The sequence below is a fragment of the Vitis vinifera genome, chromosome 3 (genome assembly GCF_030704535.1).
Source record: "Vitis vinifera cultivar Pinot Noir 40024 chromosome 3, ASM3070453v1".
NCBI lineage: Eukaryota > Viridiplantae > Streptophyta > Magnoliopsida > Vitales > Vitaceae > Vitis > Vitis vinifera.
Window position 1 is genome coordinate 3,358,017 of NC_081807.1, and position 26,859 is coordinate 3,384,875.

A 26,859-nucleotide genomic window follows, 5' to 3' on the forward strand; every position below is an offset into this window, starting at 1 on the left:
ATAAATCTAATCCTCAACTTTTCTTAATCCTAAAAAATATTAGATTTGGACAAAAATATCCTTATACATTTTTTTACTTCTTTTTAAAACACATGTAAATAATTAATATGTTGAGGACAATTATGTAAAAAATTGGTCTATATTTTTTCTTAAAGATTAATCTATTTTTTATATAAATTTTTTTTTTTATCATTTTAAGTATTTACATGTAGATTTTAAAAATATATATTTTTATAAAAAAAATAAATATATTTTTATCAAAATAAGTCTAAAGGATTAAATTTTTTAAATTAGGTTTCAGCCACCCATTTAATCAAATATCCCTATTTTTAGCAAGGTACCATTTTTGTTTTTTCCTTTGAGAAGATCAAGTCAACCGAGTCTTTACCAAGCGGTCATTTTTTTTCTTACCGCAGTAGGAACTGAAAATTACCACGGGAGTAAAGAATCTACCCTAAAAATGCCGGTGATTCCGTCCACAAAAACGCGTCGCTGTCGGGAACTGGAGACAAAATGTCAAAAAGGCCCCCAAGGCCTTCATACACTTGCTTTTGCCTTCCGTTGCCAAAAATTTATCTCCGTTCTTCTCTGCTACAGCTCTCTGCAGTCACTGAAGAGGTGGGTTTCAGTCCCCACAGGCCGATTTGTCTTGGTTTTCCATTGGATTCCTCTTATTTGTTTTCTTTTGCTTGATCTATCAATTTTTTTTTTTTCTGATAATATTTTTCAGATTTTCTGTTGATTGGAATATAGGGTTTGGAGATTGTGGATCTGTTTCTTCTGAGGCCATGGGGCTTTTTTTTTTGTTTGGTTGCTGAGAAAAGATGGGGAAGTATAAGAAATTAGAGATAGAGAAATCATGGGTCTTGCTTTTATTTTTTTATTTTTTTGGTTGAGGTTTCTGAAAAAATTTGAAAGTTCAACTCAACCCAGTCAATTAGTTGGGTTTGGGGGTTTTCCGGTTCCGAAGCAAGGGGAAATTATGGGATTCCAATTTCTTTTTCTTGCATTTTCCCTTGTTTAACATGAGCAAATGCTTGATTTGTTGGATTGCTAGATCTGATGGAGGGTGAAGCTTAATTTATAGGGAGGCAATGGAAGATATTGGATTGATTTTAATTTGTTCCGTACATTAAATTTGAAACCAAGTAGAAACTAAGTGATAATGTGTGTAGTATTTTTGTTGTAAGTGTGTTTGCTTGAGTTGATTGGTGCTTTCTATTAGATCTACAGGAGTGTGAAGGTTGATTTTCATGGAGGGAACCGGAGGTGGTGGCCCCTCGGCAGTGTCACCTGTGATCCAATGGAAAACTGATGCGTCCAGGCTTTTTCAGTATTATCTGGATAAAACTACTCCTCACCCGGTGTATAGATGGGTTGGAACCCTAGTTGTGGCTGCGATTTATGCTTTGAGGGTTTATTATGTTCAAGGGTTTTATGTTGTTTCTTATGGTTTGGGCATATATCTTTTGAATTTGTTGATTGGGTTCCTATCTCCTCTGGTTGACCCAGAGCTAGAAACTTCGAATGAGGCTTTACTGCCCACAAAAGGTTCAGATGAATTCAAGCCTTTCATTCGCCGTCTCCCTGAGTTTAAGTTCTGGTATGTGTTTCTTATTTTGTTAGTTTGGTGCCTTGCATTATTTTGCTTTAAGGTTTCATTTATCAGTTGTTTTCATTTCAGCATGCAATATCCTATCCTATGTACTTCATTTCATTATGGGTGGCGTTAATTTGATTGGTGGTTTGTATCAAGAGAGCGCTTAGATTTCATTCATTTTTGGATTGTTGATGCTGTAAGTGATCTGTAATTTGTGCTCAATGATGGCAAGATTTGACAGAGAATCTAGAATAATCAGACAATGCAAAATTATATTAATCATTAATATACTAAAGATTCTTGAGGCTCAAAAGATTTACCCACCTTTTCAAGGAGTCGATTTGCACATTACTTGACTTTACATGATAGAGTTGTTTCATATTCACATGATTTAGTGATTTTCTGCAAAAATGTTTTGGGAGTTATTGAAAACCTATTGCTGCAAACTCGGCATTGGAATGCAAGACTCAAAAACTCTGACTTGAATTAGGTTATTATGCTTCTTGTGACCATACTTTGTAAGTTGTAGTGCCCTTCCTCACCTTTTCTTAGTACAAAACTCCTCTCTTTATCTCACTAGTTTGGATTTGGAATCACTAGTGATGTTGTCTATATACCTATTTTGTTATGTATGGGTCTTGGAATGCTGTAATGCTTACACCTATTGTATGGATGTACGGAATTTTAGAATTTTATAAAAAGATGAAAATGTGATTGTGGTTTGCAAATATATCAAACTAGAAGTCCAGCTGTTTGCATTTATAGAAGTTAATTGCGGAAGCAGCCCAAGCTTCAAAATTGTACATTATTGTTGGCTGGACTCATAATGTTTGAAATTCCTATTTCTAGCAGAGTGTCTTGCATTTGCATGTCAGATAATTCTTGGTCAGCCATGGTGGGGCAACTCATGTAAACAAAGAATGTTCTTACCTAATGTGGCTGCATACTTATATTGTTTAACCTTATCTCATTATCTGATGCTCAACTCACACTTCAATTATATATGTCTGTGCACTTAGGTGGGACATGACAATGTAATTTTGTATGCTGTTCATCAAAAGATTGTATATGGCAGGAAAAAGAAAGTGCATTCCTAATGATAGTAAATTGTTTACTCATTTAATATCTCATAGTTCAGTTCATTTATACGCATACCTGATTCACATGTCAAAGGTTTGTGCGACTCGTGAACTTCTGAAAAAATCGTTTTTAATGCGTAAATCTCTCTTCAGATTGTGCATTTTGGTAGAAGAAACAGTTTCTTCAACCTTTATTTTACCTGATTCAGTTCTCAACAACCTTTGTTTTGTTTTCTTTATGAAACATACAAGAAGTCACCCTTTGGGAAGGCAACAAGATGCATAAAGTGGACTGGTCTAAGGTTTGTAAGGACAAAAAAGTTTGGAGGTTTGGGCATTAGAAGATTGGAGGTTCTTAGTAGGGCCTTACTTGGCAAATGGTTGTGGAGGTTTGCCTTGAGCGGGAGAGCTTGTGGAGGAAGGTCATTAAAGGGAAGTTTGGGGAATAGGAAGGGGATGGAATTCCTATGAGGTGAAGGAGACTGTTGGTCTGAGTCTGTGGAAAGACATTAGAAAAGGTGGGGAGGAATTCACCCAAAGAAAAACCTTTTGGGTTAAAAATGGTGGACAAGCAAAATTTTGGTGGGACAATTGAGTGGGGAATTACTGTATGAAAGAAGCTTTTCCTTTGCTGTTCAGTTTGGCTTCTCATAAGAATGCGATGGTTTCAGACCTGTGGGAAGGGGGAGGTAGTGGAGGTCAATGGCTGGTGCAAATTAGAAGATCCTTTCAAGTTTGGAAATGGAGGGGTATCCCAATTTTTGGAACTTATTTACATGACAAATGTAAGAAGTAGAAGAAGATATCTTAATTTGGAAAGAGGGAATTTTCAGTGTAAAGTCATTCTACAGTTCTTTGTATGCATGCTGAAACTAGAGTGGAGTTCCCAGCTAAGGAAGGCTGCTTGTGCTCCTATGAGACCTTGTTGTTGTTTTTTTTACCCCTCTCTTTAACTTTGGAAGCAAGATGGGGGAAGATTTTAACTATAGACCTGTTAATGAAGAGGGGATGGTTGATGGTTAAAAGATATCTTTGAAAAGAGAGAAAAAAGTCTACTGACCACATCCTGATTCTCTATGAGAGGACAAAAGGGTTATGGATGTCTCTCTTAACAATGTTTGGCATGAATTGGGCGTTTCCAGTGATAGTGAGAAATTTGCTCCTCAAGTTAAGGGATTGGATAAAAAGAGATGACTTGTTTGGCAAATGGCATCCGTGTTTGTTCTGGTGCATTTGGAAAGAGCGCAATCATTGAATCTTTAAAATGGTGAAGAGTTCTCAGATCATAGGTTGAAGGAGAATTTCGTTAGAGCCCTCTTGGACTGCTCAAATGTTTCGTTAGATTTGGGAAATTTGTAAATGTTGGACTTCTTAGATAGTTTTAGTTGTGGGTTGTCTGGGTTTTGTGGCTGTTTTTTGTAGTTACGTGTTGGTGTTCTTTGTTTGTTTTTTTTTGTATACTTCGTGTATACATAGGGTCGCTCCCTTTTCTTGGCACTCTTTTATTTGAGCTCTATTTGCTTATCAGAAAAGAAAACATAAAATTCACCCCATCATCTCTGCAACCATTCTTTTATGATTCTTATGTTGTATCTGAATTCTTTTTAAGATTTTTTTTTTCTTTTTATGGTGATTTATTTCCTCAGCTTCAATCCTAAAATTCATGTTTGGCATTACTGTATTTTGCTTTCTTTCATTCAACACCTGAATTTCCCAGATGAATTGATAGAGTTGTTACATTATATATTTGAATCCTATGTGATATGCTTGCCAGGGGATAATTTTGTGTTTTTATTTCATGATTCTAGGTACTCCATTACAAAGGCTTTCTGTGTGGCATTTGTCTTGACCTTCTTTTCTGCATTTGATGTTCCTGTATTTTGGCCTATATTACTGTGTTACTGGATTGTTTTATTCATCCTTACAATGAAGCGCCAAATCGTACACATGATCAAATACAAGTATGTTCCCTTCAGTATGGGGAAGCAGGTGAGTTTCAAGTCCTAATTATCTTTGCTCCCATGCAACTACCTCTGGTGAAGCAGCTTTGGATGTATTTTTAAGGTAACCCACTGATTTTCATGGATTCTTGACAGAAATATGGCGGCAAAAAATCTTTTGCAAGTAGCAGTGGCTCCAATATGGACTGAACCTCGGCTGATCAATGACCACAGCAACTGAAATAACAACCAAGAAAAGGAGGGAAAAGAAAAGCAAAACAGGAATTAAGATGATTTATGGACTTCAGAGAATTTCTTCTTTCTGAAGTGACATGTATCTACTACTTTATTATGGATTTAGCATGTAGTTGATGCCTCTGCCATGTTAAAATTTGCAGATGTTGCAGGATTGAAAATTGTTTGTACACCAACATAATTAAGGTTCAATTATCTTTTTGATTGGGAAATATATCATCTGTAGGATTTTGTTCTTGACTGATTGCTTCACTATTAGTCCCCATGGAACTATAATCCTATTTATTAATTTGTATCCTCCTATTTCATTGATAACTTGTTCATTGCATTCTATCTTTTTGGGGCTTCAGGCTGTGTTTGGATGGATTTTGATGGGTAAAAGCTCTGTTTTTAAGCTTGGGTTGAGTAATTTTTAAAGTTTGATTTAAAAGGGAGTTTAATATGAAAATCCATTAATATTTTACATTTTGAATAAGCTTGATTCTACAAAAAGTTATTTTGTGAGTAATATTTTTTTTAATTATTTATAATAATAATATTAATATAATAACTCTTTAAAAGTAATGGTAAATAAAGGTTAGCATTAACCACAGTCTCCAATGGATTTCTGGACTTGATATAGCCATGGTTAAGGAATTTAGGTCATCATCTGTTTCTGCCTTCTAAACAAAATGTTTTCAAAAAGTAAATTTTAGTTGTTTTCACTAGGATTGTTTTAAAAAATGATTACATAAATAAATGAAAAATGCTTAAAAATAAAACATTATATATCATAGTTATTAAAACGTTTAAAAATATAAAAACATGTTGCAACAATTTTTTTTAGTGGAAGTGAATAGGGAAAAATCATATATGACTTTCACAACATGCTTTCGAGGTCTTTTAAAACAAAGGTCGGGTTTTAATATCTAAAGATTTTTTTATTAATTATATGGTATCGGATATTGCATTTATTTATTCTAATCATTTATTTAAATAATATCAATTTTTTTTTACAGTTTAATTAAAAGTGAATTGTTAAATTAAACCAAATGTTCACAATAATTCATATTATTATTTGATTTAAGCAATACATGAAAATTTTAAATTTTTTTAGTACATGTACAGTGAGTCAAAAGAAAAGATATAAATTAAAATAAAATCCAAACAAACCTTTAAATACCAAGGAAACGTATGCAAACAAACCTCAAAACCCCCAAAACCCTAATACCCCCGATAGCCTCTTTCGCACTGCCAAGTCCACGAGAACCCTAATCCTAACCCTAGCCTGTAACCCATTGCGAGATGGGGAAGGTGAAGGGCAAGCACCGTTTGGACAAGTTCTACCACCTCGCCAAAGAGCACGGTTACCGTTCTCGAGCCGCATGGAAGCTCGTTCAGCTCGATTCAAAGTACAACTTCCTCCGCTCCTCCCGCGCCGTCCTCGACCTCTGCGCTGCACCTGGCGGTTGGATGCAAGCCGCCGTCGAACGCGTTCCCGTCGGCAGCTTCATCCTCGGCGTTGATCTCAATCCTATCGCTCCGGTCCGCGGCGCAATCTCCATCGAAGAGGACATCACGAAGCCTGCGTGTAAGGCTAGGGTTAAGAAGCTGATGAGTGAGTACGGATGTGCCGCTTTCGATATTGTTCTCCATGACGGTTCTCCGAATATAGGAGGCGCGTGGACGCAGGAGGCCACGGCTCAGAATGCGCTGGTTATCGATGCGTTGAGGCTCGCGACTCAGTTCTTGGCTCCTAAAGGTGCATTTGTTACTAAGGTATGTGCTATGCTTCTGGTTTCATGGTTCTGTGTGGTTCTGTATATTCTAGTTTTGAGAGTTTATTATAAAATTCAAATAGATTCTTATGCTGTTAATTATCCTTCATTTGTATTGGAATTGAAACCCACGGTTCTTGTTTCTGGTTAGTTTGCTTTATACACTAATGATTTGGATTTAGAAGTTGGAATTGAATTTACATTTTGTAGAGCTAGAATCCACTAAATGAATTCGTCAGTGAAACATGGTTTTTGGATTCCACGGAATTTGGCATCCAAATTAAGTGGAACTATGCTCGAGTTCAGTTCTTTAACAACTGAACCCAATATGTTGAATTCATGTTTATTTCAGTTCATTTTATTCATGCAGGCTCCATCTGGTTTTTGAAAAGCTTAAAAGAAACCAAAGTTGAAATGATTAATACTGGATTTCTTTCTTAGATATGCTTCTCACTGTGCTAAAAAATACAAATCTGTTCATAGATGATTATCCTCTAACTTTAGTTAGTTTTGTTGATTGGTTGGGCTCTTGTTGAGGTTGTTTTAGCCCCATCTGTTTGGATGTTTTCTTTTCCTCTTTTTGTGGTTTTTGGTGGCGGGTGTATAGGTATTGCATACCTTGAGTCGCTCATTTGGCACCTCTTTTTAATAGTTCTTTTTCTTTACCTGTCCAAAAAAAAAAAAAAAAAAAAATACAAAGCTTAATAGTTATAGTTGGCTTGATACCTATCAAAAAAAAAAATATTATATTTGGCTTGATAGTGATTCTTATGTTTTTACCTTTGCATGAAATGGAGGATTTTTGTATATGAGGAGGAATTGTTAGTGTTTTATTGCCCTTCACATTAGTTTAATACTACGGTGTAGTTAATTTCCTTCTTACTTGTTTTGGTGTATGGATGTCTATGGTCGATAGTTCACAATTGTCTTTGTGTTTTGGTGCTTGGTGTTGTTTCCTATGGATGTTGCATTGGCATGAAGCTGTTCAATATTTTTTTTAGGTTAACTGAATCTGTGTGGTTTAGAAATGGGAAGAATTAGGCTTTTAATATGAGGTGCTTCGCATCTATTGTCTTGTTATAGGTTTTCAGGTCACAAGACTACAATTCAGTCCTCTACTGCCTCAAGCAGGTAATGTTTCTTTATCATTTGCTAAGATATCTTGGGAAGATTTCTACGGATGATGTATGTTTGTGATTCTTGAATATGATATGCAGCTGTTTGAGAAGGTTGAGGTTGATAAGCCAGCTGCTAGTCGTTCAACTTCTGCAGAAATTTTTGTTTTGGGCCTTAAGTATAAAGCTCCTGCAAAGATTGATCCACGCCTTCTTGATGTGAAGCATTTATTTCAGGGCACCATAGAACCTCGAAAGGTAATTTTATTGAAAAAAATTTGAGAACTGCTTGCCTTTCTTATTTACCTTCATATTCCTTTTCTTTTTCCTTTTCTCACCTTTAATTTGATGTTGTGTTTCTTGTTTGTATGAATTTCCACAATTTAGGTGGTGGATGTACTTAGGGGAACAAAGCAAAAGAGACACCGTGATGGGTAAACCTTGTTCTTGAGATGATTCTTATTTGAGTTTATCAGTTTCTTCAGATTCACATATGATCAGCATCATTCTTGCTTTAGTGATTCAACAAACAGAAAATTGCCTGACTGCCTTTGCTTCTTTGTGTGAATGTTTTTTGTATTTTAGTTTGTTAAAAAATGTTTGTGCCCATGAATTTAAAGTAATGGATCTTCTGGCTGCAATATTGCAAGGCTGGGTCCTTCTTTAATGTTTGCACATGAATTTAGAAACTGTTTTGAGATTCTTATATCCTTTTATAGTTACTGTGGTAGTGTACAGCCTTGCATGATTTTCAGTTTATACTTTACATTGTTGTTATTTGTATGCGTGCATGTAAACCTGGATCTGTGTTTTGTTTGTTGCTAATTACATTCTTGTTGCAGGTATGAGGATGGGGACACAACTTTGAGGAAAGTTTCTTCAGCTACAAACTTTATCTGGTCTGATACTCCTCTTGAGATCCTTGGTTCAGTTACTTCTATAAGCTTTGATGATCCTGCTTCTCTGCCTATAAAGGATCATGCTTTAACAACAGAAGAGGTAATTTTCTTGTCTTGTCAATGATGTAATTTATGTTGTCCTTTTCTGGAAGTTCTAACTACTTGAGTGCTGTTTTCTTGGAAGGTTAAAACTCTTTGTGATGATCTGCGTGTTTTGGGAAAGCAAGACTTCAAGCATCTTTTGAAGTAAGATACACAGACATGTCTTCTTTTTCTCTGCAATGCTCAGTATTTGTTTATGTGCTTCATTGTTTACTTTTCTTGGTTTTTTCTCTCTTCCCCCTCCCTCCTCTCCCTTTGTTGTTTTGGTTTCAGTCGGTGATGATAAGGTTTTTGGAGGTGGTAGTGGTGGTTTTTTATTTATTTATTATTATTATTTATTTACTAGATTTTCAAGGTTTTGGTGTGGCCAATTGGATGATGGTACTTGTACCATGGGATGACATTGTAGCCTGTATTGCCTCCTAATGAGTTTGGGCCTATGTGATGTAAAGCTTGATTTGAGGTTAGGATGTGGCTGGGTTTCATCAATTTTCATTAGCTTATTCTTATATGTATTTTTTCCCGTGATAATGCAGAAACCCACTATCAAAATTGGGAAAATCCCTGATACAAGGCTCCTCTCTCAAGGACCTTCTAAGCTTGAGACCCAACTTAGGACCTCCCATTTTTAAATAGCAGCAATGCCAGTTGAGCTGCTCATGGGGCTTCTTGTCTATATATATATATATATTCACGTAAAGAAGACATGTTGATGATACCTTGGAACACACTTTTATCAGGTTGACATGACATGGCTTTGGAAAGTTTTTGGGTAAAATTCTTAAGCTGGATGAGGATTGGATTAAGTTTAGTGCAGCATTATCTTTACCATTCTTTCAGAATTCATCACATTTGTAGCTTGTGGTCCACATAGCCTGTGAACCTCTATTTGAGGAGTCGTTCGTCAGAGTTCCACTAGAAGGACATTCATCTAGACTTTACAGATCTGTTCTATTTCACTATTTATTTGGATGTTTCAAGAGAATAATGTAATGGTTCACAAACAATTCATAGTATAGTGCAACTGATGATCTAACTTTTACAGTTTTAGGACGGGAATCCTGTGCTGGTAATCATTAGATGATGGGTGTCACTCCAATTCATTGTTTTGGCTATAATTCTGGAGAAGTGGGTTCTTGATATACATTTGAGGAACAAAATAAAAATTGTTGTATCCATATCATATCCATGTATTTGTAGCTCATGCAATGTGTGCCTTTTCTAGTCAATCATCTGTTCAAGGGTGCTTGAGCTTCATTATTTGACATAAGATGTGGTTCATGTTGCATATTTTCATGTTTCTGTTGTTGTGTAGGTGGCGGATGCATGTAAGGAAGGCTTTATCCCCTGTACAAAAGGCTACTTCTACTGCTGCAGAGGATGACCATGAGAAAGTTGTTGATGAAGATGAGAGAATGCTTAATGAAATGGAGGAGTTGACTTATGCTATGGAGCGCAAAAAGAAAAGAACAAAGAAACTTCTTGCAAAAAGACAAGCAAAGGTTTATAGCCTCCTTGAGGGCATTCCCTCCCTCTCTCTCTGTATGTGTGTATATATATATAATCTGAAGGTGTGTGCATGCATATGTTTATAAATGTAGTAAGTATATATAGTACAGAGACACAAGCAGCGACCATTAAGAAGGTGAGTTGGGAAACCAATGCAAAGTTATTTTTGCTGTGCTCTCCATACTACCAAACTTAAGTTATTTTATGTTTTAATACGAAAATTGATGGGTATCTTGGAACTTTAATCTATAATACATGATAATTTTTGGTGATACTAGAATTAATGGTTAACCAATATCAGTGCCTATTTTTTTATTGAAAAAAAGAAAAAAAAATCAATGCTAACAATATAGTCTACCACAACCACCTTACTGCCTTGACTCTTGAGTCCAAGATATTGATGGGCCTGGGTTTGGATACACTTGGTTGAAACATATATAGATCCATTATAGGGCCTGAATTTTTGACCTGAACTTGCAAAAGCTGTACTTGGTTCCTTGAATACAAGCCTTCATTGGTGCATTCTTTTATCAGAAAAGCTGACTTTATGTATGGGTATGCATATGTTTTAATGGGTTTTGACAATTGGCTTACCCGAGCTTGCTGATGATTGCCATCTCTGTCACCATCATTACTCCAATATTTTCAGATTGCATTAGCGTTCAGTTTTGATCCTTAAAAAAACATTTCAAAAGTTCTGAGTGTTCCATTTTGAGATTATAAATCATGGCACACAGAATTGTCATAAATTTTTAGCTGATTCTTTGCTTTACTATATTTCGAATTTCTCAGGATAAGGCTCGGAAGGTAACAGGAATGCAAGTAGATGCGCTGGAAGAGGGTTATACTGACCATGAATTATTCTCTCTTTCTTCAATCAAGGTTTGCTTCCAGTTTGCCATATATACTTTTTAAGAATTTGGTTTCATAAATAAAATCAGGTTTCTGATTTTTATTTTTTATTTTTTATTTTTTATATCTAGTTATGCTTCTACATCATGTCACAATAATCACTGCACTATCAAGTACTCTGAAATTGCTGGAGTTGGCAGCTGTATGCAATTGCATACATGTTGTGCCTATGCATTGTTTCCCGCACAGATTCTTTAAGGCTTTTTACCAATTGCTTTAATCTATATTTTGGGCATAAAATGGCAAAGCAGCTGCCACATTTGAGTTTTTGAAATGTTTTCAACCTGCTGCAACAATGTGCAAGCTTTTCTCATTAGAAGATGTGACGATCTATTGTGAGGAATTCCTTGGTGTGTTTTAATGTGAACTTGGCTGGTCATGCAAATGGAAATTTCATTTGTCTACTGAAAGTTAAATTAATCTTTACTGAAATTATCACTTTTTGATATCTATGCTGGCTTTCTCATCATTTTGTGTTTGTATCATTGCCCTTCAGGCGAAGAAAGACCTTCTTGCTGTTAATTCCACCGAGTATGATGAGGGTGATGGTGTGGTAGATAGTGAAGATGAAAGAACCCGTGAGGAAACCCAGGAGCATTCTGCCAGTGATATGGATTCTGATGAAGAACGGAGACGGTGATTCTCTTGTTCCTTACATTAAACTTCTGATAGCTTTAGAAATGTCCACACTAAAACTATGTATTTGTTGCTTAAATTATGATGTTAGATATGATGAGCAAATGGAAGAGATGCTTGATCAAGTATACGAACAGTTTGTGGCCAGAAGGGAGGGAAGTACAAAGCAGCGTAAGCGTGCAAGAAAAAAGCATTCTGAGGATGACCTTTTGGAGGTATGGTTAATGTGTTTATCAGTACAGATACAAACTTTATCTACTCTTCCACCTTCTTCCATCTCTTAGACCAACAGAGCTTGCTTGTCAAAATATGCATAGATGCCTTTCTCTTTGGGTGTTTTCATTTTGTTTTGTTTACTTTTGGTTTTTGGCTTGTTATTTTTATGACACACTTCTCAAAGACTTCCCCCTATGCTTCCTTAAATGCTTCTGATTTTCCACTTACGAGTCAGTGACTTTGCCATCACCCCATGACTGCTTAAATGTTTCTGATCTGTTTCAAGGTTCTGTTCCTGCATGCTTCTCTTTCTTCTTATTTCTGAATCTTCTTGTAGGGGGATGAGTAAATCCAACTATTATCAAATATTATTATGGAAGGGCAATGTTGGTATTAGACCTGCTTTGGTTGTACAATTTTGTTTGTTGACAGCTTGGGTTTTCCCTTTTGGCCATGCAGGATGGTGATGATGATATAATTCATTCTGATCATGATTCCGATAACGACAATCAGGCTGATCTTGAAGCAAATCCTCTCATGGTCCCACTCCATGGAGAGGAAATGCCGACTCAAAGGGAGATTACAGATAAGTGGTTTAGCCAGGACATCTTTGCTGAAGCAGCAGAGGAGGGAGATTTGGGGAAGCACGAGAGTGAAGATGAAATGGAGGTGGACAGACAGGAGAAAACACTCTCCATCCCAAAGAAGGCCAAGGAAAATAAAGCACGCAAACCTTCAGAGATCAATCCCCCTCAAATTGAAGCTTCCAAGGCAGAAGAAGATTTTGAGATTGTCCCTGCTCCAAGTACAGATTCGAGTGATGACTCATCCTCGGACGAATCAGATGATGAAGATATTCATGCAAAAGCTGAGATATTGGCTTGTGCAAAGAAGATGCTAAGGAAAAAGGAGAGGGAGAGGATACTTGATGATGCTTATAATAAGTACATGTTTCATGACAAAGGCTTGCCTCAATGGTTTGCGGATGAGGAAGCCAGACACTGCCAGACTATTAAGCCTGTGACCAAAGAGGAGATAGCTGCAATGAGAGCACAATTTAAAGAAATTGATGCCCGGCCTGCAAAGAAGGTAGCAGAGGCCAAAGCCCGAAAGAAAAGGGCAGCAATGAGGAAGCTAGAGAAGGTTAGGAAGAAGGCAAACACTATTTCAGATCAGACTGACATCTCTGATCGTTCAAAGGGGAGGCTGATTGAACAACTTTATAAGAAGGCAGCGCCTAAAAGGCCTCAAAAGGAATATGTGGTTGCAAAGAAAGGGGTTCAAGTCAGGGCTGGGAAGGGTAAAGTCCTTGTTGATCGGCGCATGAAGAAGGATGCCAGGTCAAGAGGAATGAGCAAGCAAGGGAAAGGCCCTTCAAAGAAGGGTGGTTTCAGGAAGGGAAAGAACGCAAATGGTCAAAAGGGTAATAAAGGGTCTGCAAAGGCTTCAGCTAAGAGCGGAAAGGGGGGAAGGAAAGGAAATAGGATGAACATGCACGACTGACCTGCTGATAGCCTGTTAGTCATGAAATAACTAAGTTATCGCTTCCCTTCCAAAAAGGGTTTTTGGCCTTTTTTAAAAAAAAATTATTTTCCTTTATGCTTTTTGTTTTTAATTTCTAAAGTTAACAAGAAAGATTTATGGCGGAAGTGTTGGGCTTCTGAGTGCAGGGTTCATGCATACTTTCTCATGTTCCCCTGTTGTTGTGTGGTTTTTTGTGGTAGAGGATGAACCAAACCAAGCAGATGAGGAAATTTATTTATTTATTTTCCCTTCGCCTAGAATGATTTTTCTCAAGCATAACATGCTCCATATCTTATTAGATTAATGTCTGTTTTATTATAGGAGTAGCCCTGCAGGTTGTCTCTGCAAAGGTATCGAGGTATCTAACATCATAGATTCGAGGGAGGCTGTCTCTGCAAAGCAGTATGACCCTCACTAAGATCGTAGAATTAGCTTTTACCTTTATTAAGGAGAAAAAGGTTGCGGCTCTCCGCCTTGATGTCTCAGGCAAACTGATTGAGGTACTCATCCACAGTTGTGTATTTGACGTCAGGGTATAGCTCTGAAGCTTCTACTCCAAATGATGGTTCAATTTCGAAGTTGGTCTGGTCACCCTCTATAAAAACAGAGTGACTGATTGCCATAATCACATTCACTGGAAATTCGGCTTCTGCAGGAAAAGGAAAATAAACCAAAAATAAAAACCCATCAATATGAAAGATCATTCAGATCAATCGTAAATTACCAAATAGTAAAATTAAAAATAAAAATAAAAATTTAACTTTGTTGGTAGGTATTATTTCTTTGTAGTTGAATACCATTTTTTCAACGGTTTAGATTTATTCATACGCTTTAGATATGCCTTTAGTACATGGAAATAAAAATGAAGACAGGAATGACCATGGAACCAACAAAAGTATGGAACCAAAATTTTATTAAGGTGATATTTGTGTTTTTACTTAAATCTAAATAGAAGTTAATTTAAATTAACTTTAAAAACAACTTAATAATATTAAGTATTAAATTATTTATTTTTATTAAATATTAAATATTAAATAAAGTGAACTCAACTCCATCCAGGCCAAAAAAAAAAAAATTATCGTTTTGCAGTTTTGAATTGTCAGTGTGTCATGTGAAGCTCTTGGTCTTGGGAACGCTTTAATGGTATGGAACACCATTTGGCATTTTCCAAGTTAAAACATCTGAATCAAGAATAAATTTCAATTTAAAAATTTAATGTGACCAGGATGTTATATAAGTAGATACCATTCCCATTATAAATACACTACCGAAGTAGAGATTTCCAAATGCTTCCTAAGTACTTCCCAGAAAAATAATTCTAACTCACTAACCTTGGATGTTCTTCAGAACTTGCTCCTTTGGAACATGGATCCTCTCCAGGGTTTTTCCAATCTTCTTCTCCCACAAGGAGACAAGATCGTTGAATGAGTAAATGTTCTGAGGGGGCTTGATGTAGAGGATTTTATTCAAGGTTCTCGGATCATCCACAGCCCTGATAGTATAGGTGCCAATGTCATCCTCCTTGTTAAAAACAGCTGGAGAAACAAGGATGAAACCAGTAAGACACAGCTGAATCATCTTCCACCTTTTTTGGACGCCCAAACTGTCCTGTAACTCAACTTTTCATTTATAAAACACAAAATTAAGGTTTTTTTTTTTTTTTTTTTTTTTAAATGTGAGATACAAGCAATTGTTGTCATTTTTTCCATATATGGAGAAATTACACCTGTAAAGCAAACCCTAAAAGGGCTGTTAGACCAAAAGGAGGCTGAGTATGTCCAAAGTCATTTAAAAATGGAATGCCAATAATGAGTAATTGGATATGAAGGTCCCTTTTGGTTCAGCCACTCAAGGCCATTAGCACATTCTAGTCTGGATCATAGCTCAATTGCACTGTTGTACCCAAGGGGTTGGCCAAACTGCTGGAAGGTTTTGTTTCTTGTTCCGACTGTTTGGCCAGCTGAGGAAGGAGATGGGTTGTCTAAGTTTCAATAGCCATTTGAGAGAACGCAAACCGTTCTCATCTCAACAACACAGGCAGCTAGCTTCATGGAGTTTTCTCCCAGAAGAAAATAATTCGCAGCTGGCTGTTGATAAATGGTAGATACTAAATAACGCTTTCATATGGATTACATACTCATTGAAAAACCCTTTCATTACCATTACTGTTTGGAACCACCATCATGGAATGTTTAATGAAGATGCTGTTGTCATAAAGAGAAAATATAACATAAAGTTAAATTCATCCATCATTTCCAAAAAGATATATTGCTCACCTTTTGGATTTCCATCACCTAAAATAATAACTTTATCTTTGGGGGGAGCAGTGGCTCCAGGTTGTACTAATGTAGGAAGGAAATAGCCAGCAAAGAAGTTGGAGGTCACATAGGTATAGGGAATTCCTTCAGCCTCAATAGCTCGGCGGATTTGAACTTTGATAGCAAACACTGATTTTGCTGGCTCAACAGCATGGAGACGGTCCACATCATTTCCAAACTCTGATGGGAGGAATCTCTGGATAAAGTAAAGCATTATGAGAAGAAACCATGTCATTCAATGTATGAAAATTAATCCCCAGTAGTCCATTTAGTCATATTAGTTCTCATACAGACATCATATATATATATTTGATCCACACACTTGCTATCAGTTTTAGTTTGAATGATGGAAGGAATAAGAGATCCTATCAAGATATATACCTGTAAGAAAAAGAAAAGAGAGACAAAAAGGAAGAAAAAAAGGAAACGGTAGGAGGAAGAAGAACCAAGTATTCTGATGATAAATTGGGAAAAAAACTCCTGATACTATACATGTTGTAGGTTTTGTTTTGAATTGGGAGATCCATTGGACCCAAAATGAACAATAACTGTGTGGGAGGGAGAATGGTGTTCCGATCCCCTGCAAATAATATCTACATGGGAGGGAGAATGGTATTCGGATCCCCGTCCGTCGGACTTTGTCTACCCTCCCAAATCGGAAGTTATTTGCACTGTATATGTAGTGATACTGGGATAATGAGCTCTCTTAAGTATGTAGAGGCAGGTTTAAACTTTTCCTTTTTATGTTGACTTCGTAGATCAGAAAAACGCTCAACATCCCTAACCTAGAAGAAGATTTTATTGTATTATAGGATAAAAATATTTCAGAGACATTGACAGTAATTACAAAATTCCGTAAGATTTGCCAAGAAAAGCGAAAATAGAAATAAATATCATCAATTTGAGCAGCTTTACCTTGACATTTCCAGCTTCTTTGATTGCAGCTATGATCTTCGCTTGATCCTGCAACTGCCCGCCACCAACGGTGGATATCACCACATCTACTTCCTTGATCGCCTTTACCAAACTCTGGTGATCGTTTAGATCTCCCTGTACCAAACAATAATTAAGGAATCAAACAGTTATACAAACCTAAAGCTAAGAAGAACAAATTAATATGTAAAACTCAAAGCTAGGTGAGTTTTTCACATTATTGAAATCAAAACAACCTAAAACATAAGATCCAAACTCCTCTTCTCCTGTCTTTTCTTTCTTTGAATTTTCTCATCAACCAAGCGGACCATCGTAATTCCGATGATCCCAACCCTTTTAGCCGAGTTACGTTTATGATTTTTCGTTTTCTTAGTAACTCAAAGATCCGAAAACCGAAAACGCCACGACTAGAAATTTCCTTCATTTTCTAGGCAACCAAAAGGAGCCGAAATTGGAAAAACAAAGAATGACGAGGCATGAGAGAGGATTGTACACACATGGACCAAAGTGACGCCGGAGCTCTTGAAACTCTTGATGATTTGGGACTTCGTAGGATCTGAAAGGGTGGTGTCTCTGACGAGAGCGAAGGTAGGGTGACCGGACTTGGCGCTGGCGGCGACAATGAATTTTCCTATGTATCCGGTGCCGCCGATGATGAGGATCTTGTCGGCCATTCTAAACTTCCACGTTAATCGCCGGCGAGAATTGTGGAATTGCAGAGACGACTAAGAGGTCGATGGTGCGAAAACGAATGAGCACTAACGCCAGGGACTCTTTCATGCGCACTCCTTATATACAGGAATATGCAAGACGCGTAATTACAGAAGTAACCTCATTGGGTGAAAATCTCCGTTGTGGTTATTACGTCATTTTTTCTAAATTTTAACATTCTATTAGGTCATATTTCTCGCGAAAACGAATGAGCACTAATGGCCAGGACTCTTTCTTGCGCACTCCTTTTATAGAGGAATATGCGAGACGTGTAATTACAGAAGTAACCTCATCCTTGAGTGGAAATCTCCGTTGTGGTTACTACGTGATTTTTTCTAAATTTTAACATTGTATTAGGTCACATTTCTCTTAGATGGCGTGAAAACGGAGTTTTGGGTCAAAATGGTACATTTTAAAAAAAATTTGTAACATCTAACCGCTTTTTGAAACTATGTTCAATTTAGCCTTTTTGGTGACACGTAGGCACCATGCCATTAAAAATATATTTTTTTGGTTATTTTAATTAAAATCGTAGTTCGTAACTGCGACTTTATTTTTGAATTAAAACTATAGTTGTCAACTGAGGCTTTAGTTTTTTTTTTTTTAAATTTAAAATTTAATAAAAAATTATTAAATTATAATTTATGATTGAAATTTAAAAATATACTTAAATATTAAATTATTTATATTTATATTTAAAAATCTAGTATTACTTCAATAAACATAAATTGATAAATATAAGATATTATAAATGAATATTTTATTTATTAATAATCTTAAAATAATAAATTTATATAACATATAAATAATATATAAAATTGTATAATTTATTAATTTAAGATATTTAATTTGTTGTTTTTTAAGATATTAATTTATTTGTATTATGATAAATTTATCTTTATCGAAATAATAGTATACTTTTAAGCTGCAATTGATAACTGAGATTTTAATCATAATTTTCTTTTTATGTGAAAAAAATTATAATTGAAATTTCAATTATCAACTACGACTTAAAAGTATACTATTATTTCGATAAAGATAAATTTATCATAATACAAATAAATTAATATCTTAAAAAACAACAAATTAAATATCTTAAATTAATAAATTATACAATTTTATATATTATTTATATGTTATATAAATTTATTATTTTAAGATTATTAATAAATAAAATATTCATTTATAATATCTTATATTTATCAATTTATGTTTGTTGAAGTAATACTAGATTTTTAAATTTAAATATAAATAATTTAATATTTAAGTATATTTTTAAATTTCAATTATAAATTATAATTTAATAATTTTTTATTAAATTTTAAATTTTTTTAAAAAAATAACAAAAGTCTCAGTTGGCAATTGCCGCAGTTGTAAAAAATGAAGCCGCAATTGGCAACTGCTGCTTTAATTAAAATGACGAAAAAAAATATTTTTTTTTAATGATATGACGTCTATGTGGCATCAAAGAGGCCAATTTGAACAAAGTTTTAAAAAGTGGTTAGATGTTACAATTTTTTTTTTAAAAGGGTCATTTTGACCCAAAACTCGTGAAAACGCATAAGTACTAACGATCAAGTACTTTTTCTTGCGCACTCTTTATGTACAGGAATATGAAAGATGTGTAATTATAGAAGTAACTTCATCTTTGTGTGAAAATAATAAATTTTTAGAGTAATTATTAAAAAAATATATATAAGATAAAAAAGTTTTTCAAACGTTATGGTAGAAAATAGTTTTAAAAGATATATTAGTCTCTTCATATTTTATATCCTCCCCATCAATTATGTAATTTTTATGAGCCAAATCTTAATTTTTGGGTCCAACTTAGTCCAAAATACAATTATCCTATTTTTTTTTCTTCTAAATTTTAGCATTCTATTAGGTCACATTTGTGTCTTTTGTTTTTTTTTTGTCTTAAATTTAAATAGATCTTAAATTAATTTAAATCTAAATAGTATTTAATCGTATTATATATTAAATTATTTTTAATTTTTTTTTAATATTAAAAAGTAACTTTTTTTAGGACTTAAGCGATTCTTAAATTATTAATTTTTAAAATAGTTTTATCTTAATAAAAAAGTAAATTTTGTTTATTTTTATATAAACCCTTAAAACAATTTGTTTCAAAAATTAAGAACATTGAGCCGTTGGTGTCCAGAAGAAGGGAGGGAGGTACCAAACAGCGTAAGTGGTAACTCACCTTCCAAAAGAGTTTTTGTCCTCTTTTTTTATTCTCTCTCTATTTTTTTGGGCTTTAATTTCTGAAGTTAAAAGAAAGATTTATGGCTGAAGGGTTGGGTTTCTAAGTGCACTCAATCACTCATATTTCTTCTGTAATGATTCTCATACTTTCTCGCATTTCATTTGACATCAGGGTATTCCTCTGAAGCCTCCACTCCAAATGATGGTTCGATCTCAAAGTCGGTGTGGTCTCCCTTCACAAAAACAGAGTGATTGATTGCCAATATCACATTCACTGGAAATTGGGCTTTAGTTTCCAATCCATCATAAGTTGCCAAATAATAAAGGGAGACCATACCAACTTTACCTTGAAAATAAATACAAAATTCCATGACTCTGTTTTTGTTTTGCAGTTGTGAATTGACAGTGTGTCATGTGAAGCTCTTGCAGAGTGATTAATGCTTCCTTTGTGCATTCTAGCGGCCATGTCAAGTTGCTTAGCCTGTCAACTATTGTAATGATAATGGTTGCTTCCTTTGTAAGTTGTCCAAGTGTTGCATGAGTGCTTAGGAAACACCAAAGTCTTGAATGTCCAAAAGTAGAAAATGCAACAGGGAAGTTATCTCTTTATGATTTTTTGACAGTTTGATTACCTTTTGGATTCCCATCTCCTAGGATAATAACTTTATCTCTTGGGGAAGCAGTGGCTCCAAACTGTGACAAGGTAGGAAGGAAATAGCCAGCAAATAAGTTGTTGCACACACAGGTGTAGGGAATTCCTTCAGCCTCAATAGTGCGGCGGAGTTTAGCCTTTATCTCAAATGCTGTTTTTTTTTGCAGGATCAACAGCATCGATACGATCAACATCATCTCCAAACTCTGATGGGAAGAATCTCTGGACAAAATAAAGCACTTTGAGAAAAAGCCGCTTAACTCGATGGACAAAGAACCGATTTTATCTATTTCGTCGTATTAGTTCACAGACAGAGTGGTATACACTTTGACAAGTTGATACAAGTGTTCAACAACACATTTTTATTTTTATTTTTTTTATGAATAAATAGTAGTATATTAATAAAAAGAAAAAAAGCACATAAAAGAAGCACCCCAAAGAACACAAGTGATATACAAAAGAGGTTAAAAAACCCCTTAAATAGAGTCTAACCAATCTACAAAATCCACACAGGAAGGGGGGTTAGAGTCTAAAAAACCCTTGGCTCACGCCCATAGGTTACAAAGGAAAAAAAATTTACATCCTTGAACCAAATGACCCTCATTTTCAAAGACCCTATCGTTTCTTTTCTTCCAAACTATCCAAAAAATACATAAAGGAACTAAAAACCACACTTTCTTCCTCTTCTTTCCCACACAAAACCCAAACCACCCCAATAACGCCTCTTTAACTGAATATGGGAGAACCCACAATACCCCAAAAAAGGAAAAACAATAAGTTCCATAAACTTCTTGCCAGCTCACAATGCAAAACCTTTTTTCGATCCAAGGTTAAGAGCTTTTTTCATGTAGCCTCTCAAGCAAAAAAAACTCACCCTCAAAGGCACCATAGAGTTCCAAAGCCTTATAGAGAGATTTGACAGAAAATCTACTGTCCTTTGACTTTGTCCAAACTACTTGATCTTCCGCATCACTATAAACCCTCATCCCTTGCAATCTTAAGAGAAAATGTTCCATATCGAACACCTCCTAATCGTTAAGCTGCTTAGAGAATCGAGGAACCCATACTTCCCCTCCAAAGTGGCTCCACATATCTTCCACCCAAGCCTCCTTAGCCAAGGAAATAGAAAATAAGGATGGAAAAGAATTATACAAAGAATCGTCTCCACACTACCTGTCATTCCAAAATCTAACCCTCCTACCATTCCCCACAGAATAAACCATATTGTTGCCTATCAAATCCCAATATCTACTAATAGCTTTCCACAAACCAACCCCAAAGCTACCTCTTACATCATAAGATCGCCAACCACCTGCTTCTTCCTTATACTTCCCATAGATAACTTGCCTTCACAAAGTCTCTCTCTCCACCGCAAAACACTAGCTCCATTTGTATAAAAGAGCCTTATTCAACAACGCCAAATTCCTCACACCCAAACCACCCTTTCATTTATCTGAGCAAACAATAGACCAATTTACTAAATGAGGCTTCCTTTCCAAGGCCCCTCCACCCGAAAGGAAATCCCTTTGGATATGCTCCAACTGCAAACTCACACTCCTTGGTATATAGAACAGGGACATACAATAGATAGACATATTGGATAGAGTGTTTCAGATCAAGGTCGACCTACCCCCTTTGGAAATAAATTGTCTTTTTTAAATTGAAAGTCTTTTCCTCATCCTTTCCTCTACCCCATCCCAAACTGCTATCTCCTTAAATGAGCACCCAAAGGAAGACCCAAGTAAGAAGAAGGAAGCGGCTAAACTTGCAACAAAAAGAAATATGAAATAAATTACTATATATTTCCAATTAAAGTTCTATAAATCACTTTAAGTTCCAAACATGGACAAATATCTAAGTTTGATTAACTACCTATATGCAAAGAAAAAAGTAAAGCAGGACAACAAAATATGCTCTGAACTTCTCAACAATGAAAGTCCAGAACTGAGTTGTGAGATGTAAGAGTTTAGGTATCAACAAACTCATTTTCCTTATATCGCTAATCATTTTGTTCTTCTACCTTCTTTTCCTTATTTCATATATATATATAGTTTATATGTGAATGTGCTTTGCAAATTATAGGATGATGGAAAATCCTAGAGAAGGGAAAAGAGTGGCAAATATTTTTTTTTTTCTCTTGACATGTGAATTACTCTTTTTAAATTGGTAGCATTTCCTATTAATTTGACGGGCTGTGTTTTGCTTAACTGTTGCACTAATAAGTTGCTCCTTACTTGTGAAAAATGAATTGTACATGTTTAATAAGAACAATGAATTATTTTGTTAAATTTATCAACCATGGTGAATGGAGACTTGGAACCAATTACTAATTAGTCTCATTGTAAGGAGCCATAAGTAGTTAAATGAAGGCTATATTAATACGCTGAATATTCAGTCAGATGATGGGATTAATTTATCTGGATTTTGATTCAAAGCTATGTATGATTATTTAATGACCCCTCCAGCCTCAATCATGCTTATCAAACAAGCCTTGATGATTCAAATAAAGTAACCCCACTAGCCTCAAATAATACAAACCGTATAAAGCAAAGCTCTAAAAGGCTAAACAATTCAAATAAAGTAGCTCCTAAAGCCTCAATAATGCTGCAAAAGGATAGACCATGATTAAACTCACAAAAGCTGCAGATATTATCTCTTCATCTCACTCGCCTTTATTCATCCTCCATTCCTCTTCATTCATCAATCCCACCTTCTTCACCCTCCCCATGGCTGATGCCATCGTTTCTATTGTGCTGGAACGCTTAACTTCGGTTGTTGAACAGCAGATTCATGAACAAGTTTCTCTGGTTCCGGGTGTTGAATCAGAAATTCAAAGTCTCAAAAACACACTCCGCTCCGTCCGAGATGTTCTTGAAGATGCCGAGAGGAGAAAAGTGAAGGAAAACTCTGTCCAAGGTTGGTTGGAGAGGCTCAAAGACATGGCCTACGAAATGATGGACGTGCTGGATGAGTGGAGCATTGCTATTTTTCAATTCCAGATGGAGGGAGTTGAAAATGCTTCCACGTCTAAGACGAAGGTAAGCTTCGGTATGCCCGCCCCTTTCATCCGTTTCAAGCAAGCTGCAAGTGAACGGATCGACTTTAATTTTGTCTCTAGTAGGAGTGAGGAGCGACCACAGCGACTTATAACTACCTCTGCAATTGATATTTCAGAGGTGTACGGTCGGGATATGGATGAAAAAATCATATTAGTCCATTTGTTGGGTAAGATGTGTCAAGAGAAATCTGGCATCTACTTCGTCTCCATATTTGGGACGGGAGGCATGGGAAAAACAACTCTTGCTCGACTAGCCTACAACCACCGAAAGGTGAAGACCCATTTTGATGAAAGAATATGGGTCTGTGTCTCTGATCCTTTTGAGCCAGCCAGAATTTTTAGGGATATTGTTGAAATCATCCAGAAAGCGTCTCCTAATCTCCATAATTTGGAAGCTTTACAACAAAAGTTTCAAACGTGTGTCTCTGGAAAGAAGTTCCTTCTTGTGCTAGATGATGTGTGGACTGAAGACAATCAATTGTGGGAACAACTGAAGAACACCCTCCACTGCGGAGCAGCAGGGAGTAGAATTCTGGCGACCACACGCAAAGAGAGTGTTGTTAAGATGATGAGAACTACGTACAAGCATCTCTTGGGGGAGTTGTCTTCGGAGCAATCTCGGGCATTATTCCATCAAATAGCTTTCTCTGAAAGGAGTACTTGGGAGAAAGAGGAAGAATTAAAAGAAATTGGTGAGAAAATAGCAGACAAATGCAAGGGCTTGCCCCTCGCTATAAAAACTTTAGGGAACCTCTTGCGCTTAAAAAATAGCGAGGAAGAATGGAAGAACGTATTGAATAGTGAAGTATGGCAGCTAGATGAGTTTGAGAGAGATATTTCCCCTGCTTTGTTGTTGAGTTATTATGATCTGCCCCCTGCAATTCAACGCTGCTTCTCATTTTGTGCTGTTTTTCCAAAAGACTCAGTTATTGAGAGAGATGAGCTGATCAAGTTGTGGATGGCACAAAGCTATCTCAAATCTGATGGGAGTAAAGAGATGGAGATGGTTGGGAGAACGTACTTTGAATATTTAGCTGCTCGGTCTTTCTTCCAAGATTTTGAAAAAGATGATGATGGTAATATAATAGGTTGTAAGATGCATGACATAGTGCATGATTTTGCTCAATTTTTGACTCAGAATGAATGCTTTATTGTGGAGGTTGACAACCAACAAATGGAGAGCATAAACTTATCCTCCAAAAAGATTCGTCATACCACCTTAGTTGTCCGAGAGAGTACCCCTAATTTCGCCTCCACTTATAACATGAAGAATCTACTCACCCTCTTGGCTAAGGAAGCATTCAATTCAAGTGTTCTTGAAGCCTTACCTAATTTGTTAAGGCATTTGACATGTCTCAGGGCATTGGATTTGAGCAGCAATCGGTTGATTGAGGAACTTCCTAAGGAGGTAGGAAAATTGATTCATTTAAGATTCCTTAATCTATCAAATTGTAGGCGATTGAAGAAGTTTCCTAAAACAATTTGTGATTTATATAATTTGCAAACCTTAAATATTCAAGCATGTTCCTGTATTCAGAAACTACCACAAGCAATGGGTAAACTAATTAATTTGAGGCATCTTGAAAATTATGGTGTTCTAGAGGGCTTACCAAAAGGAATTGGAAGATTAAGCTCTCTTCAGACACTGGATGTTTTCATTGTGAGTAGTGATGGCAATGATGAATGCCAAATAGGAGACCTGAGAAACTTGAACCTAAGAGGATGTCTTTCCATTAAAGGGTTAGATGATGGGGAGGCAGAAAAAGCAGAATTGAAGAATAAGATACACCTCCAACGTTTGGATTTGGAATTTGGTAGAAAGGAGGGGACCAAGGGTGTGGCTGAAGCTCTACAACCCCATCCAAACTTGAAATCTCTACGTATATTCGATTATGGTGATAGAGAGTGGCCCAATTGGATGATGGGTTCATCATTAGCTCAACTGAAAATACTCGACCTCGACTCTTGCTTAAGATGTCTGTGTTTGCCTCCTTTGGGGCAACTGCCTGTCCTTGAGAAGCTGGTGATATGGAAGATGTATGGTGTGAAATACATAGGTAGTGAGTTTTTGGGATCAGCATCAACAGTATTCCCAAAGCTGAAGCAACTGATTATTTCTCGTTTGGATGAATTGAAGCAATGGGAAATAAAAGAAAAAGAAGAGAGGTCAATAATGCCATGTCTCAAATACTTGATTACGGAATACTGCCCAAAGCTGGAGGGACTGCCGGACCACGTGCTCCAGAGGACACCATTGCAGAAATTGGACATCACATGTTCTCCTATTCTAGAACGACTCCTATTCTAGAACGACGCTATCGAAAGGATATTGGCACAAAATATCTCATATCCCACAAGTCAAATGTAGATGGTACTGAATGGTCATCACACTTCACCTCATGTTGCTCTTGTTACAGGTAATTAGAATTTATCTTAGTTTTCATTTCCATTGCATTCATAATCGCACACGTTAATCTATTCCATAAATATTCTTTTTCTGTATCTTTCCATTATCTTATATCCATAGGTCCATTTTGGTTTACATTGTTACTAAAGTGTTTATCCTATAATATATACACCTTGCAAAATTTAAAAATAAAATAAGAGAAATCTTAAAAAAAAAAAAAAAAATGAAAACCATTTCTACAAAAATACCTCATCTAAACTTGAAACCTTTTCTATTCTAAAAGTGTTTTGTTACATGATCAAATACCTTGAAAAAGCTCCAACAGCCAGGTAGAAGAGATTTTAGGTGGTCATATGTGATCTTTAGACTCTATATATACTATATAATGTTATATATTATCAAATTCCATTTTAGGGTACACTTTTGTTGGGCATGGGCCTAATTCTACTTATAGGGTTATAATTATAATGACTATAATTAATATATTTTTTTATAGTTATGAAGGTTATATGAATAGTTGAAAGGTTTAATACAAGGATGGTAACATCCACAAATTTCTACAAGTTTATAACATTCCTATTTAATTGTTAGTCATTCTTACAATATCTCCGTTAAACTTTATTAGAAGTTAAGGACAAAAAATATCGGCTTCGACAGATATATCGATAACTCGATTTTATGGATATATTGGAAAATATTGATGACTATTTTGATACAAAATATCAGTGGAAGAAATTTTGAAAAGAATTAAAAAAGATTATAAAACAAGAAATAATACATCTATTTAAGTTGTTATTCTTAAATAATATATGTATAATATAATTTGTAATATTTGACAGTAAATTAATAATATATAACACTTGAAAATATATTTCGTAGAAAAATATAATTTAGATGTATTTAATGATAAAAAAGAAATTATTCCATATGTATGATTTTTAAAATATTTATAATTTTATTTTAAAATTTAAAATTCTATATATTTAATTAATATCTAAAATATTAACAAAAACTCACTAAAAATTATGATA

General features: G+C 35.5%; 4 protein-coding genes across 5 annotated transcripts; 3 read left to right on the forward strand and 1 right to left on the reverse strand.

Moving 5' to 3' along the window:
* Positions 1 to 501: 501 nt before the first annotated feature.
* LOC100248585 (protein RER1B) lies at positions 502 to 5,114 on the forward strand. 2 transcript variants are annotated; one of them, XM_059735828.1, is made up of 4 exons: positions 502 to 618; positions 1,234 to 1,603; positions 4,488 to 4,668; positions 4,776 to 5,114. In XM_059735828.1, the coding sequence occupies exons 2-4, from the start codon at positions 1,254 to 1,256 to the stop codon at positions 4,827 to 4,829; spliced, it is 585 nt and encodes a 194-aa protein (XP_059591811.1). In that variant the 5' UTR covers positions 502 to 618; positions 1,234 to 1,253; the 3' UTR covers positions 4,830 to 5,114. The 2 variants fall into 2 exon arrangements, with proteins under 2 accessions (XP_059591811.1, XP_019074623.1); XM_019219078.2 differs by having other exon boundaries at positions 508 to 618; positions 1,226 to 1,603.
* A 907-nt stretch (positions 5,115 to 6,021) lies between these two features.
* On the forward strand, positions 6,022 to 13,804 carry LOC100255646 (adoMet-dependent rRNA methyltransferase spb1). Its single transcript, XM_019218968.2, has 11 exons — positions 6,022 to 6,632; positions 7,715 to 7,762; positions 7,849 to 8,004; positions 8,134 to 8,180; positions 8,589 to 8,745; positions 8,830 to 8,891; positions 10,063 to 10,249; positions 11,049 to 11,138; positions 11,665 to 11,804; positions 11,896 to 12,019; positions 12,480 to 13,804. The coding sequence occupies exons 1-11, from the start codon at positions 6,159 to 6,161 to the stop codon at positions 13,521 to 13,523; spliced, it is 2,529 nt and encodes an 842-aa protein (XP_019074513.1). The 5' UTR covers positions 6,022 to 6,158; the 3' UTR covers positions 13,524 to 13,804.
* Positions 13,805 to 13,839: 35 nt separating this feature from the next.
* LOC100243450 (phenylcoumaran benzylic ether reductase Pyrc5) lies at positions 13,840 to 17,669 on the reverse strand. The gene is made up of 5 exons (XM_002283885.4): positions 17,293 to 17,669; positions 16,778 to 16,912; positions 15,821 to 16,058; positions 14,876 to 15,079; positions 13,840 to 14,193 (listed from the first exon to the last, which is right to left on the reverse strand). Exons 1-5 carry the CDS (start codon positions 17,467 to 17,469, stop codon positions 14,027 to 14,029), a joined length of 921 nt encoding a protein of 306 aa, XP_002283921.3. The 5' UTR covers positions 17,470 to 17,669; the 3' UTR covers positions 13,840 to 14,026.
* Positions 17,670 to 23,089: 5,420 nt separating this feature from the next.
* LOC104878761 (putative disease resistance protein RGA4) lies at positions 23,090 to 25,729 on the forward strand. The gene is made up of 2 exons (XM_059735881.1): positions 23,090 to 24,829; positions 24,959 to 25,729. The coding sequence occupies exons 1-2, from the start codon at positions 23,090 to 23,092 to the stop codon at positions 25,727 to 25,729; spliced, it is 2,511 nt and encodes an 836-aa protein (XP_059591864.1).
* The last annotated feature ends 1,130 nt before the right edge of the window (positions 25,730 to 26,859 follow it).

What these genes read in the sequence shown, in the direction of transcription:
- LOC100243450 (XM_002283885.4), bottom strand. Translation starts at nt 17,469, where the DNA reads ATGGCCGACAAGATCCTCATCATCGGCGGCACCGGATACATAGGAAAA. An exon ending in AAGAAGCTGGAAATGTCAAG is followed by an intron (nt 16,059 to 16,777) that starts GTAAAGCTGCTC and finishes TACTTTATCCAG; the next exon opens with AGATTCCTCCCATCAGAGTT. An exon ending in AGTTCTGAAGAACATCCAAG is followed by an intron (nt 14,194 to 14,875) that starts GTTAGTGAGTTA and finishes CTTTTCCTGCAG; the next exon opens with AAGCCGAATTTCCAGTGAAT.
- LOC100248585 (XM_059735828.1), top strand. Translation starts at nt 1,254, where the DNA reads ATGGAGGGAACCGGAGGTGGTGGCCCCTCGGCAGTGTCACCTGTGATC. An exon ending in CTCCCTGAGTTTAAGTTCTG is followed by an intron (nt 1,604 to 4,487) that starts GTATGTGTTTCT and finishes TCATGATTCTAG; the next exon opens with GTACTCCATTACAAAGGCTT. An exon ending in CCTTCAGTATGGGGAAGCAG is followed by an intron (nt 4,669 to 4,775) that starts GTGAGTTTCAAG and finishes GATTCTTGACAG; the next exon opens with AAATATGGCGGCAAAAAATC.
- LOC104878761 (XM_059735881.1), top strand. Translation starts at nt 23,090, where the DNA reads ATGGCTGATGCCATCGTTTCTATTGTGCTGGAACGCTTAACTTCGGTT. An exon ending in TTGAGGAACTTCCTAAGGAG is followed by an intron (nt 24,830 to 24,958) that starts GTAGGAAAATTG and finishes TCCTGTATTCAG; the next exon opens with AAACTACCACAAGCAATGGG.
- LOC100255646 (XM_019218968.2), top strand. Translation starts at nt 6,159, where the DNA reads ATGGGGAAGGTGAAGGGCAAGCACCGTTTGGACAAGTTCTACCACCTC. An exon ending in CAAAAGAGACACCGTGATGG is followed by an intron (nt 8,181 to 8,588) that starts GTAAACCTTGTT and finishes TTCTTGTTGCAG; the next exon opens with GTATGAGGATGGGGACACAA. An exon ending in ATGCTTTAACAACAGAAGAG is followed by an intron (nt 8,746 to 8,829) that starts GTAATTTTCTTG and finishes TTTTCTTGGAAG; the next exon opens with GTTAAAACTCTTTGTGATGA.